The following is a 21581-nucleotide window of genomic DNA, read 5'->3' as shown; positions in this document are numbered from 1 at the left end:
AAACTGTTCCAAGACTAACTAGGAAGTTAACATTTTCCAAATGACAGATTGAGTCAAATTTCTATTCAAACAAGCATTTATTGCATTTGCTTTATGGGCTCTGTCCTAGGTACTGGGAATCCAGAGAAGAATGACAGGGTCAAGAAGTTTACAATATAGTGCAAGAGACATACAAAGCAAAAGGAAAATGGAAATCAATTGCAAAGGGCACAGAAAGGCACAGTCCACTCCAAATGCAGGGACAGAGGTCTCAAAAGCTATCACCACAGAGGAACCAAATTATTTCTACAAAAAAAAAATCACTGTACAAAAAGCACCATAAACAATAAGTAGACCTAGGAGGACCAAGAAAAGCCATATTCACTTTTGTCATGGTCCTCAAACTTGCAAGTAGTTGGCTTAACACCTCAGTACTCCAGATACCTGATGGTTTGGGTTTTTCCTTCACTTTTTCACCATGTTGTTTTGATTACTGAGGAAACAAGTTGATTATTTAAAACAATTTCTCCCATCAATTGAAAAAAAACCATCAAGACCCATATTCATAGCAGCATTATTCACAATAGCCAAAAGGTGGAAGCAACCCCAATACCCATCGACAAATTAATAAAGAAAATGTGGCATATACAGTCATACCTCAGTATTCATTGACTTCAGAACTTGTCAAACCCTGTACTCGTTGCATTTTGATGAGAAAAAAAATGTTTCAGTACTTGGTGCTTGCTCAGGACTCATCTCACTTGCTAGAACTTACATGAATCATCGCACGGCCCCGCAAGAGAAAATGCTTCATCATTCAGTACTCGTCGCAAGTTCCAGAATGAATTAATGATGAGTACTGAGGTACCACTGTATATATGTGATGGTTAATATTATGTGTCAACTTGCCTGGGCTAAGGAACTCCCAGATATCTGGTTAAACATTACTTCTGGATATGTCTGTAGTATGTTTCTGGAACAGATTAGCATTTGAGTCAGTAGACTGAGTGAAGATCTCTCTCACTAATATGGGCAGACATCATCCACTCCACTGAGGGTCCCAACAGAACAAAAAGGGAGAGGAAGGACAATTTTTTTCTCTCTTCTTGAGATGCTATGTTCATCTTCTCCTGCCCTGAGTCATTGGGGCTCCAGGTTCTGGGTCTTCGGATTCTGGGACTTATACCCTCAGGCCTGCAGCCTATGGCTGGGAATTACACCATCAGCTACTCTGGTTCTCATATTTTCATATTTGCACTGAATTATAGCATCAGGTTTCCTGGCTCTCCTGCTTGCAGAAAGCAAATCATGGGACTTCTCAGCTTGAATAACCATGTGAGCCAATTCTTATAGAAACCTCTCATGTATCTATTTCTATCTATATAGACGTAGATAGGTATGGGCTGTTTCACTGGAAACCCCTGACTAATACAACATGCAATAAAATATTATTCACCTTTAAAAGGAAGGACATTCTGATGCATGCTACAATATGGATGAACCTTGAGAACATTATGTTAAGTGAAATAAGCCAGTCACAAAGACATAAATACTGTATGATTCCACTTACATGAGGTGCCTAAAGTAATAAAGCTTATAGAAACAGAAAGTAGAATGGTAGTTGCTGGGGGCTGGGGGTAAGGAGGAAGGGGAGTTTTTATTTAATGGGTACAAAGTTTCAGTTTTGCAAGATGAAAAAGTCATGGAGATTAATTGCACAACAATGTGAATATATTTAACATTTCTGGAATCACACACTTAAAAATGGTTAAGATGGTAAGTTTTATGTTATGCATTTTACCATAATTAGATATAATTTTTTAAAGGATCATGTCATAATGCTATATGGTACCTAGCATGATGATACATGGTACATAAGAAGATACATTGTTATGAAGCTCTATTCCAAGACAAAATGGTTATGGTAGACAAAGTCCCAAATGTTTAACTTGTGTAGACATATTCTTCTTCCAGTGAAAGTTTCCTTATCTAATACATAAACAGGAAAAACTGTAATGCCTCAGTTCTTTTAGTCATGGATAAATACCATGCTATGAGAGGAGATGAGCACACTTTTTTAAAATGTTCAAGCCTTCATGGGGGAAAACAATACAAGAAATCTTATTTAGGTCACAGTAGTTACTGTAAACATCCCAAGGAAAGCATATTAATAACAGCCACCCACAAAGGACCTGGTTTTAACCATGGGATGTCATGGAGTCAGTGAAAGGAAGGCTGGGGCAAAATTTTACTGGATTTTAGAAGTTAGGATGGTAGCATCTTTTTTGTAGTTCAATGTGGATATAGAAATAGCAAGTAGAAACAGTATTTTAAATTAAGAATTTGGACAAACAGTGTCTCTGAAGGGCTTTCTGGTTCTAATTCATAATGGTTGATTGCTTACCTGATAAAAAAAAAAGAAAAAAATCAGGAAGCATCCTAAATATTTACATTGATCCTTATTTCTATGATCAGTAGAGTAAAAGGCCATGCCTGAGTCTATCGGTGTGGTCACATGGAAATGCACTGGGTTAGGCCCCTGCCACTAGCTTGCTTTAAGACCTTGGGTACATCATTGCCTCTCTGTGGGCCTGATTCCCTTTTTTTTTTTTTATTTTTTTTATTTTGCAATGGGAAGATTGGAACAAGTGGTTATTATGATCCCTTCCAACCACTATAACTTCTGATTAAGAACCTGGGAACCTTTGTACTGATGGTTCCAAAACAATATGAGTGTATGTAATGCCACAGAACTATACACTTCAAATAATTAAAATGGTAAATACTATGTTATATATTTTACCATGACAAAAATAAAGATAATTTTGAAGTTTTTCAAAAGAACCTCGAAAGCACAAATAGCCACTCTGAGCAATAACTTATAATTAGAATTTGCTGGAAACCTAAATGCTTCCACGAGAGGCCTCTGGGCTTGGTTTTTATTTTTTCACTTTTAATCAAGTAATCCTTCATCCCCAAAGAAAGATTCAGATATATCAGAAATGATATTATTAAAAGAAAAACTTTTCATAAAGCAAGAACTCCTTCAATAGTGTAACTACCCCCATTCCCCATTAGAGCCCCATCTGTAACATACAAGGCTTTCATAAATTGATTCTCACCTATATGAAATATGGTCAAGAGAGATGCACCCTGGCCAAAATCTCCCTCTCACTGGAACAACTACTCTCATTTCCTCCTTCCATAGAAACTAAGCAACTCAACTTCTGGCTCAAAGGCAGGGAAACAAGTTTATTACCTTCTACCATGCTTTTAAGATCCTAAAAAGATGCCTCTGCACTAAAAATCAATACAAGATTTTTCAAGGTATTTGGTTTTGTCACTAGACTGGAGACAATGGCCTCAGAAAAGAGGATGAACTGTCTTACTTCCCTTTCCTCCCCTTCTGTGCATGCTGCCCTTTAAAGACATGCTTTTTGTTCCATCGATTCAAAGGTTGCTTTTACGTCCCACGGGGTGGAGGGAGAAAACTCTGTGTTTCTTCAATGGCAAGATCTGTCAAAGTCCCAAAGGCTCTTGTGGTACAAATCAGGTCATTCTATACAGCCTGAACTCCCAATTACACCAGGGAATTTTTTAAAAACATTTATAACTCAAAGTAACTAGCAGTAATAGGTCAATGCATTTGATTGGTTATGAACCAATTACAAGGACACTGCTTGGTGCCTTAAGGATAAGAAGAAGTAGGGGTGCACCTAGGCCTGGTCCAAGCCTCACACTGCTATTCAGATACAGGCAGGAAAGTGGTATATAAGAAGAGGAATTCTCTTGTCCACCTGCTCTGAACTGACAAAGGGATATCATAGAAGTCCCACTTCCACCACCACTGCCACATCAAGATCCACTGAGTTGCAAGCCACCAGATGGGTCAGAATACGTGAGCATTGACCTCTGCCATTCTAATAGCTGTTCTGGGATTGCCAGCTCTGGATGGCATCCCCAAAACTCCCTCCAAGTCCTGCCTTCCTTGGAAGGGCCCAGGCTTTGAAATTCCCTTCTTCTCCATTTTCCCCTAGAGAGAATTCAGCAAGAGGAAGAATGAAGGAAAGACTGGAAATAGGAGAGTGCAGAGGAGCAAAAAAGGAGAAAGTAGGCTTCCAAACAGAATATTTGCATGTGGAAGATGAACAGAGCTGTGAGTAATGGAGGTTATTGTCTTCAACCTACTAGAAAACTCAGGACACAAAGCACACAATTCGTTGACAACAATGCTGGGCATGGACCTCAGGGCTCCACTTCACATTTTTGGAGATAGTGAACAATTCAAGAATCTGTTGAAAGCTTATAGACACCATTTACCAGAAAAATATGCATTTACACATAATTTCTAGGGGTACTTTGGTGTCTCCAGAACCTGAAGATAAGAATCACCTAGATATTTGTCTACAATTCAGATTAGTAAGCTCTCTTCCTAAATTTCTAATTCAGCAGGCCAGGATGAGAGGAGTAATATTTTTTTTTCTTTTTAACAAACCCTACATATGATACTTAACTTCAGGCAAACTGGAGAAACACTGCTCAGGAACAGTAAGTTCAGAAAATGGCTAAGCATTAGAATCACTTGAGGAGATTTATTTAAAAATGGGTGGCCCTGGCTACTGCGGCTCAGTGGATTGAGCATTGGCCTGTGAGCCAAGTGTCGCTGGTTCGATTCCCACTCAGGGCACATGACTAGGTTGCACGTCAGGTCCCCAGTTGGGGGCGCGAGTGAGAGGCAACCACACAGTGATGTTTCTCTCCCTCTCTTTCTCCTTTCCCCTCTCTCTAAAAATAAATAAACTAATTATTGAATTTTTTTTAAAGGTCCATAAGCCTCATACTCAGATCTACAAAATCAGCTTCTTATGGTGGGGGATATATGTGCTAGGAGGTGATGCTGATGCCCAAGTGGGTTCAAGAACCTCAGCTCTAGCAGTCCCTGGCCAAAGGATAAAAAATACCCCGTGGCAGGGTGCCTCCTTGATAGTCTGGCCTGAGCAGGGCCTGTATGGCCATGATAGGCACAAAGGCACTCAGTGTTTGACATACAATCTCCATGGAGCAGAGTACTTGGTGCTCTGCAAGTCTGGTTCCTCTAAGTAAACTTGCAAAATATTGGCTCAATGAAGGCAGGGATCATTGCCTGTTCCACATGCTACTGTATCTTCAGTATCTGGTGCAGTACCTGGCATATAAATATTTATTGAGTAATTAATGGGTGAATTAATGCATGAGTTAGTATAATAAAAATCCATATTAGAGTATGACTGTCACAAGATGTATGAATGTGTAGATTTGTTTCTATGACCAACAAGCCTTCTGAAAAGAACCTTCTAACTTGAATAATCAATATGAAAATCACTATAATTTTAGTAATATTATCAATATCACCATTGACCAAATTCTAAGTATGTTTTCTATGCATTATCTCATTCCATCTTTAAAATAAGCCTCTGAGATAAATATAATTATCTCCATTATGAAAAGGCTTAGAAAGATTATTTGCCCAACATCACACAGCAAATAGTAGAGGAAATTAGATGTAAACCCAAGTCTCTAAAATCCATGCTTTTAACCATGTAGCCACTTTTATTTGGAAAATGGCCTGTTGTAAAGTAGAAAGTACACTCCAAATTAAATTAGCAATATTAAGTCCAGATGTAGCGTTGCTGTCATTCTAAACACTTCTGCTATGGTTTGGGGTATACTTTTTATTTTATCATATATATATATATATATATATATATATATATATATATATATATATATATCACCACTGTATAGAAAAGAGAAGATACAAATAAAAACCATGCATCTTCTATAGCCAACCACCCAGAGATTCCTTTTGGTTTTGATTCCCCCAAGATTTATTCTATGCGTATATGTGTGTGTGTGGTGTGTGTGTGTGTATAATACATGCATTTATTTTTCTATTTACAGGCTTATGCATGCATATATATCTTTATATGTGTGCATATATGTACATGTACATTTGTAAAATACAACTGATGTTTGTGGAACTCAGTGAGAAGGATCTCAAGGCCATACAGAAAAACCTTTCACACCCACAGGCATAAATTCACCTTCTCACCTTTGTCACCCTCAAGTCCACCCCTAGGGCACACACTAAAAATGATGATACAGAAGAGTATTTAATAACATAGAAAAACATTCTAACATGTTGTCAAGAGAACAGAGCATGTTATAGAGTAGGTAGTGTATGATCTCACACATACACTTGAAGAAAATTATCCTTGTATGTGAGTGTATCATAAAATTCAAAGACGAAAGGACAATGGAAGACCTCAGAAAGTTAACCTGAGAGTGAAACTCTTGGGTGATATTTCCTCTTTTGTATTTTTAGGATTTTCCCAATTGTCCCCAGTAAACATGAATTATTTTGTAATCTGAAAAATCAATACAATGAAACATAAGCAATATAAAAATCACACAAATAAATTCAAATCGGCCCTGATCATTCTGTTCAAGATGTATTCTATGTTTCCGACCTGCAAACACCGAAGAATTAGCGCTGACCAGAGGACTGAGGAACCAAAGCTCTTGCGTTGGCCAAGCCCTGACTTCTAGGCTTTGATTGGAACCTGCCTTCCTTGTCTGCCTTTCAGGCATTGGGTGGGTGGGTCAAGTGTATGCAGAGTAAGGAGCACAGGCTGGTAGGGTGGGGGTGGGGGTGAGGGCGCTTCCTGAAGCTGCCACCATCTTAGCGCCACCATCTAGCTCTGGGGACGGACCCCTTCCCCTCCTGCAGCCGACAGCACCACCGGCTCTGGCCGAGGTTCATTTTGCAGTGTCCCCACGCAAGCGGGTCGGGCCGTGGGCATCCCGGGCAAGTGGTTCAAGTCCTCTGCTGCTCGCCGCCACTGCCTGCAAGGGAGCTTTGTCATCATGCCCAGCGCTAAGCGGCTCTTCGTCAAGTTTCACCTTTGGTGACACAACTTTTCCGTGTTTCTTTTTTAGGCAGCCACTACATCACGAGGCTAATAAACACACAGAGGTTTGAAAGAAACTCGCCTGCCAGATCCACGGTTACTGAGGGACGCTGGTTAACCTGAGCGACTAGTCAGCACTGCTGCCCAGTTTCCAGATGGTTGGAAAACAAATGCTCCCTGAAATGGGGGCAGTGAGGAGCACCTGGCCCTGTTTCCAGGAGAAGGGCTCACATTGTTCCCAGAACTCTGAAAATCACTCTTAAATCCAACAGCTCTTGGAAGTCTTCGTGTTCAGTAAACTCCCCAAGGGGAGAGGCAAGCATATATATTGACAATCAAAGGCAAAATAGCATATAAATTCTCAATACTTTCAAAGTCATGGTTGAAAGAAGATTCTCAAAGTATCTACAGGCATATTCAAGAACTACACTCAGCCTGCCTTCTTTAGGTTGTTTATTTCTACTTTTAACAGCAAGATAAATAAGTAAGAACTCAATCTACTTACTAGCCCCCAGTTCAAGAACAGTAGAAATGCTATGTACATCATTTGGAAAGATTTTGAGAACTGGGTTTTATATTTGTTATTAAACTTACCTATCACCATGCAAGAGACACATTGCTGTTAATTACAGCTGTTAAACATAGGTTCTGCAGCACAGAGAAACTACAATTCCTAACTTTGAGAACTATAATTAATATGCTCATTCAAAGTGTGTCTCTGTTAACAAGATATATTTTCGGAAATATTATCTAACTGAAAGCAGCATAAACAGTATAAAATATGAAGCTCACACTTTTTCCCATTTAAAATGAGTTATATAATAAGTACTGAAAGGATTCTTCTGCAGGAGAGGGGGAGGTTCTTTTGCTGAAGTTAGTACTGCTATCAAGGGAAAAAGTCCAGAAACTGAGAACTCTCCAATGATCCCAGCAGACCCTAAGGAACCACACATGGTTAAATAAAACCATGGACATTTGTTGACAAGAACAGGAAAAGAAAAGGAGAGAGGAAGCCAGTGAGGGAAGGAGGGAGGTAGAACAGGGTGGGATTGAGAAAGATGGAGAAGGGAAATGAGACATGATTCTGATGAGAAACAGACTCAAAACATATGCCACGTAATGGGAAAAAGCAAACAATTGGAAGTTTTACCCAGCAATGAATTAAAGGGATTTGTAATCTCGAGAACAGGTGAAACAAACTCCCAAACACAGTTGTGGGAAAAAAGGACTCTTATTTTCAAACTGACAGGTGCTTAAATTTTAAAAGTCACAGTCGTAGCCAAGTGAGGGGCAATGTATATTGGAAAGCAGAAAGTCATTGTCCAAGGGCAAATAAGAAGGAAAGGGCACTCCTAAAGTAGGACTGGACTTTTCATCCCTGCATAAATGCCCAGGCCCAGCACAGTGCCTGATATGCAAAAGTCACCCCAGGAATGCTAAGAGATTTGTCCTGCTACACCAAGACCACAGCCCTGGAACACTCGTGAATGTAAAGGTACACTCTTCCTAATCATGTCCCTGTTGGCAAACCAGAAGTAATTTTGTCTTGGTGCAAACCTACATTAGAAAAGAACCAATTGTGTTGCCTAGGGAGGCAGTATAACAAAGTGGCTAAGAAATGGATTTGAAGTCAGTGAAACCTGGTTCAAATGCTTACTCTACATCTTGCTAGGCAAGTGACCTCTGGCTGGCCTCAATCTCTGAGACTCAGGTTTTGCATGTGTCAAATGAGAACAATAATAGTATGTATAACTGTCTTCCAGAGAATGTTATAAAGATTTCATGAAATATTTCTTGTGAAATACCTGGCATATAGTCAGTGTTCAGGAAAACTATGATTTTTAAGACCCCAACTGAAATTACTTCCCTAAACTATATGGGTGTCAGAAAGCCAACCACAGACATTAATTCCTTGGGGTTAAAGCTCTGCCTCTGGCAATCATTAGTTAAAATGTAAATAGCCACAGGCATGTTCAGAGTAAGCCACAGTGAGTCACTGACAGAGATTTTTTCCATCATGCAGCTTTCTGATAGGACAGGAAATTGGAAATGAAGGTAGCATAGGACCAAGTGAGTTTTGATATGTGTCTGGTACATGCATTACACAATTATTTATTGATTACTGCAATGCCAAGCACTGTGTTAGTAATTTGCAACCCACCAGCTGTGTGACCTTATGGCAAACTACATAATCTCTCTAAGCTTCAATTTCCTCATCTGTAAAGTCCCTAAATTTTAATCACTACTTCATTTGGCTATCATGGGGATTAACTGAGCTATGTGTAAAAATACTGTATGCCTAGTGAATGGTAAGTGCTCAAAAATTTAGAAGTTACTATAATGATAACTATAATAACTATAATCATTGTTGTTATTATTCTAAGGAATAAAACATAACCCTGCTTAATGGAATTCCCTACCTGACCAGATCATTCAAGAAATACTCCTTATGGGCTCTGTTGAGTGGCTTAATGTGGGACAGGTGTGGGTCTTCCAAGAAACCAGAGGACAAGATAAGGAGAAAAGGTGTCAACTAGGGAAGGGAGTATGCTGAATGGAGAGATGGCTAGGCGTCAAAAAGAGTGCATACTGCATGCTTCCATGTATATTAAATTCAATAACAGGCAAAACTAATATATGACAGAAATCAAAATAGTAGTTGCCTTTGAAGGGGGAATGACATGAAAAGGACATGAGAAAACTGCCTGGATGATGCAAATACTTTGTATCTGGATTTTGCTGCTGATTACATGGGTGTAAACATTTGTCAAAAGTGAGATGCAACTTTAGATTTGGGCATGTTACTCAGTATAATCTGCAATTCCAAAAAATGAAATGAGTTCATACTATTTTCTTAATTAACTTCTTTCTAATTTGGCCTCTGACGAGACCTGCTTTTCACCAAAAAAAAATTTTTTTTCCTTCTTCCCAGGCCCTACCGACAGGATCCACAAAGGACAGGCATGTACACCTGAGAATTCCTTTGGGCCAAAAAGTAATTGTCCAAATCAAATATGAGGTCTCTGCAGAAAGCTGACAGTTGACAGGACAAGCAAGCAACCCAGCCCAGCCCAACCCAGTCCTACAACACCCCCTAGAATGTCAACCTAAACTTTACCGCAGTTGTTAAGCCAGAGCTAAAAAGCCTCAGCAAGGACACCTACTGCCCTCTCCCCTTTGCCTGTGGGAAAGGTCATTGGCCAGTGACACTAATACCATTTCAATTTGAAAATCAATGCTAAAAGTCATTTCAAAGGGCAGAGGCAAGAGCAGGGTATGGGGACTGCTCTACAGTAATCTGAACGTACAGTCATTGTAATCAAGGTTTTATTTCTCACCAACCCAGATCCTTAATAAAACAGTCCTTCACATTTTCATAGTGCCCCGAGAATCAAGAACTTCTCTCTTTCCTAACGTAAAGCTCACATTTTCAGGGTTAATGCCTTGGAAAATACCTCTTTAGAGAAAAATAAATGGTCATCCATTTCGAGGAGAAAATATACCTGCTGGCTGGAATGATAGTCATAATGATTACTAACTGTATACTATTTCACTTTCTTTGGGAAATTAGTGCATTTAGCCAGAAGTCTGCACCCCTGAGAAATGTTTCATCAAGATATGGCATTTGTCAAAGTGATAAAATGCGACATTTAAAAGTGTCAGAAATCTGATTCAACTGAGCTTGTAGAATTGATGTATCACAAATAGATAAGCTAAATTTTGAGTTAGTAAGGACTGACTAAAATGAACCACATTACCCAGGACAATGAGCCTGAAATCCAGTCCTCAGCCTGTGCTGAGAAATCCTGGTGCTGACATGTCTTCTTTATAGAGAAATGTAAATCAGTGACCGCAGACAATTATTTATGCAGATGTTTGTCTTCTCTACTAATTGTTAAAACCAATATTATGTACCCAATCTTTAGATCTCAAAGATCATGTTAAACTTGCACGGTAATAGTCATGTAGGATCCCCTCCACCCACTGTACTGTAATTCGTGTATTTTTTTTCTCCTTGAATTGTTTAATCTTGGCAATTAATTTTTACTCCTTTCAAATTTCTCAACTCTAAAAATATAAGCCGTAATGAAGCAGTCACTAGAAATCCTTTTTTATTGGATATATTTGAAGAGTTGCAACATATTCTGGTTGTTCTGTGTTGATTGTAATTTCCAGAATGAGGAGTTGATTTGAACATAAAACAGCACAGCTGCACAGAGATCTGGAATGTTAACAGTTTCATCTCCCTACTCACTGCCTCACAAATGAGCCCTCCAGCTTACCACCCAAACCCTGATTCCAGTTCTCTCCATGGTTCTGATCCTGTTCTCAAGGCCATCCTACCTTCCCCTACCCTGGCCAGAAACCTCATCCCCTCCCTTCACCCCACAGCTCACTTTCTGCTTCTCACCCAGGCCCCAACCCAACATTCATTCCCACCCCAACCTCATCTATACATCCAGCTTAAGGACACATCCTAACCCTTTTTAATGATTTGAACTGTACTAGGAAGAGACTTAGAGGAAGCAGTACTAAGTAAGGGAGAGGATACAGTACGTCTCAGCCATGTCCCAACTTGCTCTCACTTCTAGCTTCAGTCTCTGTCAATAAAAAAGCCACTAGATATAGTAATGGAGAGGATTTTCAGGCACTGTGCACTCATCTTCTGTACCTATCCCCCAAGAACACACTAACTTTCTGATTAGAGACCTCCCTGCTGACACCCCTCACCAAGGCTGCAATCACCATCTTTGGCCCAGAAGAAAATATGGGGCTTAAAATATTCCATAAAAGCACTGGTCCATGATGATTCATTCACAAGGTGAAAGAACAAGTCCCTGCATGAGTAACAGGTAGATTATGATTGTTAGTTTCTAATAAGAGTTCACCAACGTCATGATTTCTTGTGGTTAAAATACCTCTAAAACATCTGCTTCACCTGGCCCAAGCCTGAGCATGACACTTGCTGGATGCTATTACAGTAACCCACCAAGACCAAGATGATCTTTTGAAATGGCATTCAACGTTCAAGAAGTGATATGCTGGTTGCATAACCACAATGCCCTGTCCTTCTTAGGTACGATTAGAGAGGCCATGAGAAAAGACCAGGAAGTGAGCAGAAAATGAGCTGTGCCCATAAATGCATGTGGCAACAGCTGTGCAAGCCACTGGCTTCTTGGGCTATGCCTGGAATTGTCCTGCACTGCCCAGCAGCCAGCAAGGATAAGCCCAGCATGATGCTGGTTCCAGCAGTCCTATCCTGGCTTTGAAATTTGCATAGGTGTGATAGCTCTCTGGCTAAGCATAAGGGAAAAGGTTATTGGAAAAACACACCCAGCTCCAAACAGGTAGCTACATACAAACCAAATGATAGTTTTAAAATCAAGAATTTTTTAGCAATTTTACTCAACCCAGAAATGATTTGGTTTTATCCGTAGCAGGCTATGCATTTTCCAAATGCCACAAGAGCACAGTTGCAGTAAACCAGACACAGACTTAACTGAATGCTTTTCCAACACAGAACTGCTCAAAAGATCTTATGTGACAAGGTAGAGAACAGTGAGTCAAAGCTAAGTTATGCTTTGTTCTTCCCTGAAATGGAAATAGGTCCTCCTGTTCAGGACCTGAGTGCCCCAAACTATATATACATATCTGCCAATTTCAAAGTCTATTCAAAGCCTACGTAAATATACAAAAGATGATTTGCTGTACAAGGGACCATAATAACAGTTTCGAAGAGAATCAAGATGCCCTCCCTGCTGCCACAGAGGAGACAGTCTATCTCGGCTGGCTAGATAATTGAAAAGGTTATCCAAAATATCATTGTCCATCAGTGGCCTTAACCTCCCATGAGTTGAAGAAAACATCATTTAAAAAGACAATCAACAATTTATATGCTCTAAAAGCCATATTTCATGAAGCAGCACAAAATAATTTACTGATTACCTACTACCTATGTTTTAAAAACTCTAGAAACACTGTACTCTATGATAATCACCTATGTGGTTATGATAGGCTGTTGGCATGAACCCCAAATGATGGGGTGGGAGGCTGAATTTAAATGAGTGGTAGACTCTTGAAAACAGATTATGAAATTCATTCAAACTATTACCAAATTATTTGACTGGATCCAATCATTTGTCACACCATTGTTCAAAATCAAATATGCAGATATTCAAATTATCTATTAAATGTTCAATCCTTGATCTTGCTATGTTGCACAGAGTGTGCTAATGAATCCCCTAGCTTAAAAAAATTTAATGACCCATATATAGGAAATTTATAAATAACCAAATCTCTTCATAAATATGGTCAATATACTTTATTGATTAAAAGTATTGATAAACCTGGTATTGTTCATCCTTAACATAAAAAGTAGTGTTTAAAAATAGTCACATAAGACTTTTACTTGAAAGGGAAAATACTGATGACTATTAGGCATTCGCTATTTTGAAAATGCTGTAAATTTAACAACCAACAGAAAAGCAGAGGTGGAACTCCTGCTCTTAGCAGCCATAAGATTCCCATCTCCTCAGGAAAGTAAATTCCTTCTTAAAAGTTGTCTTATAAAATTAATTTATTCTAATTGCAACCATAAATCCAAATACTAATTATACAATTCCTACAGAGAGGTGTTCAGTTTCAAATGTAGTGAGTCAACATAAGAAAATGTTATGACATACTCCTGGTAAAATTTTCATTATTGAGCTTCAGAAACTTACTCTAATGTTTCCAGATTCAATCAGTTCTGGACAATTGCAAATCATGTTCCTAAAACAGCAATTCACTTTCTGTGAGTGAATTTGGTTTCAGGCTTCTCCTAAAGGTAGCCTGAAATAAAGTTTAAGTAACCACCTGATGGAAATCGGAAATCGGGAACCCAAGTTCCAGAAACAAACGAAATACTGTACAACCAGATTCAGAAGGGGAATCACTTGCCTAGATCAATTTGGTGGTAGTCTTCAATTCCTGGTCCTCAGTGGAAAAAAGGAACATTTTAAAGATCCTAAAGTTGTGTTCTCTTATCATATGAACACCCGATTAAGATACATTACAATTAGGAAAGCTCTGGGAATGCGTAGCACTTCTACTTTCCAAGTGACTGTTTCAATTGACCTGTGAGCATCAAATAGCCAGCGGGTCCAGGGAGTCCAAGGGGATGGACTCTAGCCTTGAGCCAGACTGGCAGGAACACTGATCCTTAAGACTACAGATTTAAACCCTTCACAAACTTCCCAAGCATTTCGTCAACGGTTTGCCTAGTTGGAAGAGAACCGGTTCCATTTAGAAACAAGGATAGAGGCCCTGAGCTGAATACTTTGACAACTTTCCGCGGGGGAGGTCTGGCGCTGCCCTAGAATCTCCCAGAGAAGAAAGCTCTGAGAGATTGGGAGGAGATGAGAAAAAGGAACAGGGAAAGGAGTGGGAGGGAAGGGGGCCCCAGGGCTGAGAGCAATCGGGGCCCCATGAACGAAAGCTGTGCACACCCCCCTCCCTCTGCAGTTCCACTTTTGTAGCGTGGACTCAGCGTGGGTCGCTGCGGTTCGAGTGGATCCAGTCCATTCCAGCGTCTGCTTTGTGGCCATGCTGGACACTTGCACCTAATGCATCTGCCTTTTCCCCCACTGCTCTACCACACCCCCTCCCTGTGCCTCTCTCCGCACCCGGATTTCCAAGGATGCTGTCTCGTTTACTGCCAGAGCTAAGCCAGGTCCTCAGCTAGGCAACCGCTAGGGTGGGCTGGCGGGGACCAGGGGGGACGCCCCTTCCTTCTTCTGAGTTCTCCCTAGCCTGAGCCCTAGTCCACTGCGCCTCCCCAGCCCTCCGTTGGGAGGCCCCAGGCCGAGACGGCACACTCTGGGGAACCGGCGGCCGGGCACTCCGAGCCAGGTGGCTGAACCCCAGAGAGCGGAAGGAGGGGACTCTCCTTTCCTCGGAGGCCCACTCCTGCTGGGCACTAGTGGCAAGGGGACAATAGCCTTTGTTCTCCCGAGGCTTGGCGAGGCTGCGCTGCCGAGGCGCAGCGCCGGCAGCTCCGGGGCACCAGGAATGCTCACTTTTGCTCATGGCATGTGGAAGGTTGCAAGCTCATCTTCTGGGGAGGGGGCCACAGAGTTAGGGAGTAGGGGGTGTAAGGGGAAAAGGAGCGTGGGGGGGGAGGGGTTTTCTGTCTTGGCCAGGCTCTTTGTTTGCATTGGGGGCGGGGAGAGGGTGTTGAAGGTGGGTACGAGCTTGGGTTCTTACACTGGGGCAGATTCCTGACTATGTCACCATGTTGCACCCGCGCAGCACACATATGCACACTCGCGCACTTGCACACACGAACTCACACAGTCTGCGGGCGGGTAGCAGGCAGCGCTGTACCCGGCGCTCCAGGCTGCAGCAGCTTCGGCTGCCCGCAGCGCCGCCTCAGTGCGTCCAGAGGGGGAGTGGAAGAGGCTGGAGGCATTCATGGGGCGACAATTTCACGGGAAAGTGGTGCAAACACAGATCCCCCCACAGCGGCCCTGGTCCCCCCTTTCCTGTCCCGGGTCTCAGAGGTCATGGGCAGCTTACGCTCTGGGAGTGAGGCCGGGAGCCGCGAAGGGCGGAGCGAACGCAAGCCGGGCGAGGAAAACCAAGGGAAAGGAAGCAGGCGTACTCGGAGGGCAGGCTTACCCTTAGAAGCATCTTTCTCCTCTTTGGGCTTGGTCACCTTTCCACTCATAGATCCCAGCTTGCTTGACAAGATTCGCCCAGGAGACGGAAGTCCTCGCCGAGCGGGCCGGACTTAGGAGAGTGCTTAGGGCGGCAAGTAGCTACCGCGAGCTCCCCTCGGTGTGGCTCGGGGTGGGATCCGCTTTCCCCCCACCGTTGCCGCCGCCGCAGCCGCTGCCTGTGAGCGAGTGGGGAGGAAAGGAGAGAGGTGAAGGAGGAGCCGCTGCCGCCGCCGCCGCTGATGCGAGCCCCAGCGGCCGGCCGCAGGAGGAGACGCTCGCCTGGCTCAAGAAGTAGAGAGACAAAGCGGCGCGGCGCTCCCTCTGCGCCCCTCCAAACCGCCAGCCCGCCTGCCCGCGCTGAGCCGCACTCGCAACCCCGGGGCCACCGAAAGGGGCGGCCGGCACTCCTCTGTTCCGCTGCCGCCTCTCGGGCTGCCCGGGGAGTTGCCTAGGTGGGCTGCCCCGCGCGCCAGCGGGCTGATTTCCCCTCTTTCCCAAGCCGCAGCGAACCGCCAACTCAATCAAAATAAAATTCCAAGGACGGTTTTAAAAAATCAAAACAAAGACAAAAATATTCATGTAAAAATAATGAGCCTCTCCAAAAAGGAAATGTTTGAACATGTGATGAGCAACGTGTGAGCCTGTTACACCGCACAACCGCGCAGCTCCTTGCCTACGGGGAATCTGGAGGGGAGGGTCGCACCTTCCTTTCTGTTTAATCAATTCACAGTTCTTATCATTTTGCTAAAAGGGGGGCCGAGTTGCTCCCGGCAGAGAAGCGGGAACCGCTGGCCCTTACCTGCTCTCTCTCACTACACCAACACCCCCTCGAAGCTCACCCACTCCCTCGCTCTCGCTCTCCTTCCAAAGAACTCTCGCGTCCGGGAGCCGTGGCTCTACACAGCGACGCCTTCTACATCCACGGCAAGGTGTGGGCACGCGGGGAATGGGGGCCGGCGAGGGCGGGGCGGCACACAGCCGCTGGCCGGCTGTAGTAAAGGGAGCTCGGCAGGGGAGCGCAGACGTCAGCTGCCAGTTGTCAAAACCCCAGCGAGCCCAGAAAGCCAGCAAGCGTGTTGACCGGACGTTCCCCCGGCCCCTTCGGGGAACGCACGGCCCACGGGCACTGCCGGTGCGCACTTGCACTGTCGGAGGCCGAGATTGGATCCCCATGCCCCCGCCCAACTCCCCTTTGCCTCTTTGATCCCCTGCTCCCAGCGCCTGCGGCTCCCTGCAGCGCTGTCCCGGCCCGCGCTGCTCGCCACCTACACTTTGGGAACTCCGCTGTTGGCCACAGCCTGCAACGAGTGGTGGAATCTCACTCCAGGAGTCAGCGACTTCTCGCCTCCAACGGCCAGCTGCTCAAGTTGAGATAGCCGGGATCTCTGTGGGAAGGGTGCGCTGGGATCTGGGTATCACTCGGCACCGAGAGAAACTGACAGCAGCGGCAGCCACCTCCCGCCCCCATCCCCACCCCCACAAGCAGGCCCCTCCTCCTTCGGCTGGACGCTCTGGTTGGCAAACTGGGAGTAAAGAGTGCCCACCCCAAGAATGGCCAACCCCAGGCAAACGGAGTGACGTGGGAGTGGGGCGAGTGCTGGAATAAGTACATATTGTCTGGGACACACTAGTCACAAAACACATGTAAGGTCCCAGAATATTTTAACTAGAAGAAAAACTGCTCAGAAATTGTACAAGGATGGGAGGGGCGGACTGATATGGAGAAAGAGCCAAACAAAGAGAAGGAAGGACACGGTAGTCCTGAGGCGTCCTGGGAAACCCTCTCCCTGATGGCCTTTTCTGGGCGCACCTATACCCGGAAGCCCGATGCGATGACAGACTAGGGTGGCCGCTGGCAGGACTCAGAGCCATCCGTTAATCAGGCCATAGGCTCCAGACTGGCAGCGGAGAGGCAGCGTCCACTCCCATGCAGAAAATCTGTTTCCCCTCGTCCCACCCAACCCCACCCGCTCTTTAATTCAGTTTCGTTAATGGCATTAACCAAGGCAAAGAAATTATATAGATGGATTAGTCCTACTGAATCCCAAGCGGTAACCCAATTACAAGAGCCTGCTGTGGCTTTCAAGACCAGGAGAGTGGGCTGCCCCTTGCAGCCAGCCTGGGTCTAAAGGTCGGCAACCCTCTAAATCAAATTTGCAGCCTCCGTCCTAGGTCTTGGAGGAACTACAGGCCTGTTTTTCTTGTAAATAATATCTAATAATCACGAGGTTGATGACACAATGTGATTATCCAACCCAGGCTTAGACCATTAATTAATATCAGTACTCTGGGAGGGAAAAAGGAATTTCTCTTGAAATGACTGAAATTCAAAGGGAGTGGAGAGCTGGGTGATTTTAGAGAAGAGATAGAAGGGAAGAAGATAGAGTCCTTAGACAATTTACACCCAATAATAGTCAGTTACCATGGATTTAGTGCCTACACTGTGCCAAGCAGCATGCTAAATACTTTACATCATCTTATTTCATCTTCACAAACAGGCCTAGGAAGTGCTGAGACTTTGTTATTTCTATTTTACCAATTAGGAAATTGAGGATCTAAGAGTGTAATCAACTTTCTGGTGAGTCGTGGACCCTGGATAAAAAACTGGGAGAGCCGGGATAGAAATCAGGTGGGTCTCTTTTTCACACAGTGCTCTGTTAAATCACACGGTCTCCCAACACTCCTATAGGCTTCTTAAAGAAAGGGGGGAAGCACATTTTCTTTGGACCTATCTGCCAGTCCTAAACTCTTAGATCTTTTCAAACTCCCTTAACTCAGCACATTCAAAAACTCTTTGCATGTGTGTGTTTCTCTCTCTCTTTCTGTCTCTTACTCTCTCCCTCCCTCTCTCTCCTTTCTCGTATACACATAACATTTGCTTTTTCCACTTTCCCCCAGTAAGCAACAAGAACCTCTTTTGGGAAAAAGTCAGTCTTTGTTTTGGGAGCTCTTAAGCACCATACCTATGTCCATCCTGTCTCACCTTTCCCACCATATTAAATTTTCCAAGAAAATTCTCTGCACAGGTTAACTACCCCTTACCCCAAGCAATATCACTAATGGCACACACCTCCAACAAGTGTAACTTAGAGCTGGAAGCCAGATATTACCCTATTCTTTGAAGAAAACTAATAGTTGACATACGTCTAAACCCAGGTTAGTTAATATGTTTGAGGTGAGTTGAAGGGATATCTACTTGGGAGTATTAGTGGACTCTGTCTGTCCATGAAGACAAACAAAGAGCAAGTCAAGTATGGATCACGTTAGTCTCTACAAAAGAAATAATAAGAAGACAAAGAAAAGAAATACTTCGTGCAAGAAAAATATAGTGACGTATGTCCATATGGGGCCAAATTAATGATGGCATAAGGGCATTCATTATGAGTATTCAAGTACCAGGACAAGCAATCTCATCTAAATGAAGCTTCTGAAGACCCTGCTAAGGAGGCCATAGGCCTCCTCTTTTGTAAAAGACAAGGGGGCTTTCCCCTCTTCAAAGCCCTGTGAAATGTTTAATATTGGATAAAAAGAATGTTGGTACTAGCTCAGAAAAAGGCATGCTCCAGTCTCCAGTCCCCAAGATACTTGGTAACTTGGGGTGGTCAGCTGGAAGGTCTGACATCTATGTGAGGGCATTAAGATGGTGGTCTTTTCCCCACCACCAAATGGAATCATTCTGGAAGCATCAGTAAATCCCTAGCTTAGTCTGTAGCACTTCCTTTTCCCCACCTAGATCCTTCTGCCCCATCCCACTGGGGTGAAAGGGCCTTCACTCTTCAGTCTAGCAATTTGCACTACCTGATCACCTCATTCTCCTCTACCTTGTTGCTATGGTAAAATCATCCCATCCATCTTGTCTCTGCCACTGCTGTGTGGGAGAGAACTCCAAATATCTGATAAAACTTTGGGCACAACTCCTGTGCAGATGAGTAACCTAGTCCTGGAATTAAATCAATATTCTATCATAAAATACCTCATGGCCACACCTCTAAAGAGAGCCAGGTTTTTTTCTGGAGTAAGGGGCAGAGGCTTGAGTTTTGGTATGAAAATGTCCCAAGAGTCTCTCGTCCTCTTAGCCCTGTGTCTATTTCATACCAGTCTCCCAAATGCCTCTGGACACCAGCCTCTGTATTCCATGTTTGTTCATCCTTTACCAGCTCTGAGCATTGTTTCTGGGCAAGATGTCATGAGCTTTCAGTGTCTGCACTGGAGGTTAAGGTTGGGGTGAGTGGGGGCACAGAGTTTGGATACACTCTGGGATTTTTGCTGGCAGGTTCAGACAAGCTGACCAAATTAGATGTTTTACTGACAAGACTGCTTCTCACATGACCAAATGTGTTTTTCATTTGGGGGGCAAAAACCCACAGCAGGAAGTTGGTCCAAAAGGAAGCAACCTGGCATAACCTACACTTTCAAGCAGGGTACATGAGCTCAAGAAAGGCCCACTGGACCAAGATCTGGAAGTTTTAAGCTCATGTCTCAACAATGTGAACTTTGAAATCCAAATACTAGAGCTCTGCAAGGATTCATTTCTGATTCAAACCCTACAGTGTTGGTCTACATCACAATTTAAGATTGCTTTCTATCAGAATATCAGGTGAGCTGGTGGGTTTCTGTGAGATAAGAGTTGGGTAAGATCATCTCCAAAGATAGCAAATATGGCAGTTTTAAAACATGGCCATTGGGAGGTGGCCACATTGACCTCTCTCTTTGACTCTGGGTGGGCTTATAACTGTTACACAGTATGGTGGAACTGATGCTCTATGAGTTTTAATCTAGGTTCGAAAAGGCCATGCAGCTTCTACCTGGCCCTGTTGGGATGTATTTTTTTTTCGGGGGCGGGGGGAAGCCAGGCACCATGCATGCAGGGTGCATACCCTGAGACTGCCATGCTGGAAAGTGTACATCTTGGCTCTCTAGCTGACAGTGCTAGCTGAGCTCCTGGACGATAGCCATTGTAGCCTGTCAGCCAAGAAAGAGACCCATGTTGGATGTCCAGCACAGTCACACCATCAAATGACTGCAGTCCCAGTTGACATCTGACTGCAACCTTGTGAGAAAACTGGTTGATGGATAACTATCCAATGGACCTCTTCTCAAATCTCTAACCCATAAAATTATGAGCAATGTTAAATGGATGATTTTAGCTGCTACATTTTAGGGTTAATAAGCTATGTAAGAATAGAAAAAGTAAATGGAATAGTGACCATCAATTTCTTCTAAGCCTGTATGCATATGCCACTCCACCCTCTAGAGGTCATGTACCCATGAATCCAGGCTGGCCTTGTGACTTGTTTTTACCAATAGAATGTAGCCAAAGTGATGCTATGTCAGTTCCAAGCCTAGCCTTTAAGAAACTTGGCATGTCTCTCTGCAGGAAGTCAGTCACCGTATAAGAAGGCAGACACTCTAAAACCTGTATTTGCGTGGAAGCCCAAACTGGCTAGATGGAGAGACCATGTGAAGGAGAACTAAGGAACCCAGCTAAGGGTAGGAACCAAGGCTCTAGACATGTGACCCCAGAAAAGCTATTGAAGTCAACTTCAAGCCATTCAAGCTGCGGGGCTCTAGACTTCATGGAGCAGAGAAGAGACAGTCTTTCTGTGCCCTGTCCAAATTCCTGACCCACAGAATTGTGAGCAAAATAGTTTCTTTAAGCTACTCGGTTTGGGGGTGATTTGTTATACACAGCAATAGATAACTGAAATGAGAATCCTAGAATCACTTTTGTACCAAGCTGTCTCTGTTTCTTGGTCTTCTATAGATTAGAATGGGACTTTAGAGTAGAGGAAAGTTATGAGAGATGTCAATGATTTATCTAAAAACAGCTTCACACTAAGACCTTTCCAATATTGGATGGACCTGGAGACTATTATGCTAAGTAAAATAAGCTAGTCATTGAAAGACAAATACCATATGATCTCACTTATATGTAGAATCTAATGAACAAAAT

At 43.4% G+C, this 21581-nt stretch overlaps 1 protein-coding gene across 5 annotated transcripts in view; it reads right to left on the bottom strand.

The window, feature by feature from the left end:
- The window catches only part of FGF13 (fibroblast growth factor 13), a 554123-nt gene that overhangs the window by 516034 nt on the left and 16508 nt on the right, over nucleotides 1–21581 (bottom strand). For 2 of the 5 annotated variants that reach the window (XM_090264775.1, XM_090264781.1), the window contains exons 1-2: nucleotides 16898–17044; nucleotides 15588–15804 (exon numbers count right to left, since the gene is read on the bottom strand). The exons of 1 other annotated variant lie outside the window; for it this stretch is intronic. In XM_090264775.1, the coding sequence (XP_090120901.1) occupies nucleotides 15588–15636 (49 nt within the window). In that variant the 5' untranslated portion in view covers nucleotides 15637–15804; nucleotides 16898–17044. Of the gene's footprint in view, nucleotides 1–15587; nucleotides 15805–16467; nucleotides 16602–16897; nucleotides 17045–21581 lie in introns of those variants that run through there. 2 more of the 5 variants (XM_090264777.1, XM_090264776.1) reach the window with 2 other exon arrangements.

Source organism: Furipterus horrens, unplaced genomic scaffold (genome assembly GCF_987537825.1).
Source record: "Furipterus horrens unplaced genomic scaffold, mFurHor1.1.pri manual_scaffold_17, whole genome shotgun sequence".
NCBI classification, from domain to species: domain Eukaryota; kingdom Metazoa; phylum Chordata; class Mammalia; order Chiroptera; family Furipteridae; genus Furipterus; species Furipterus horrens.
Note: the sequence above shows the minus strand (reverse complement) of the source record. Positions and strands in the feature narration are given on the sequence as shown.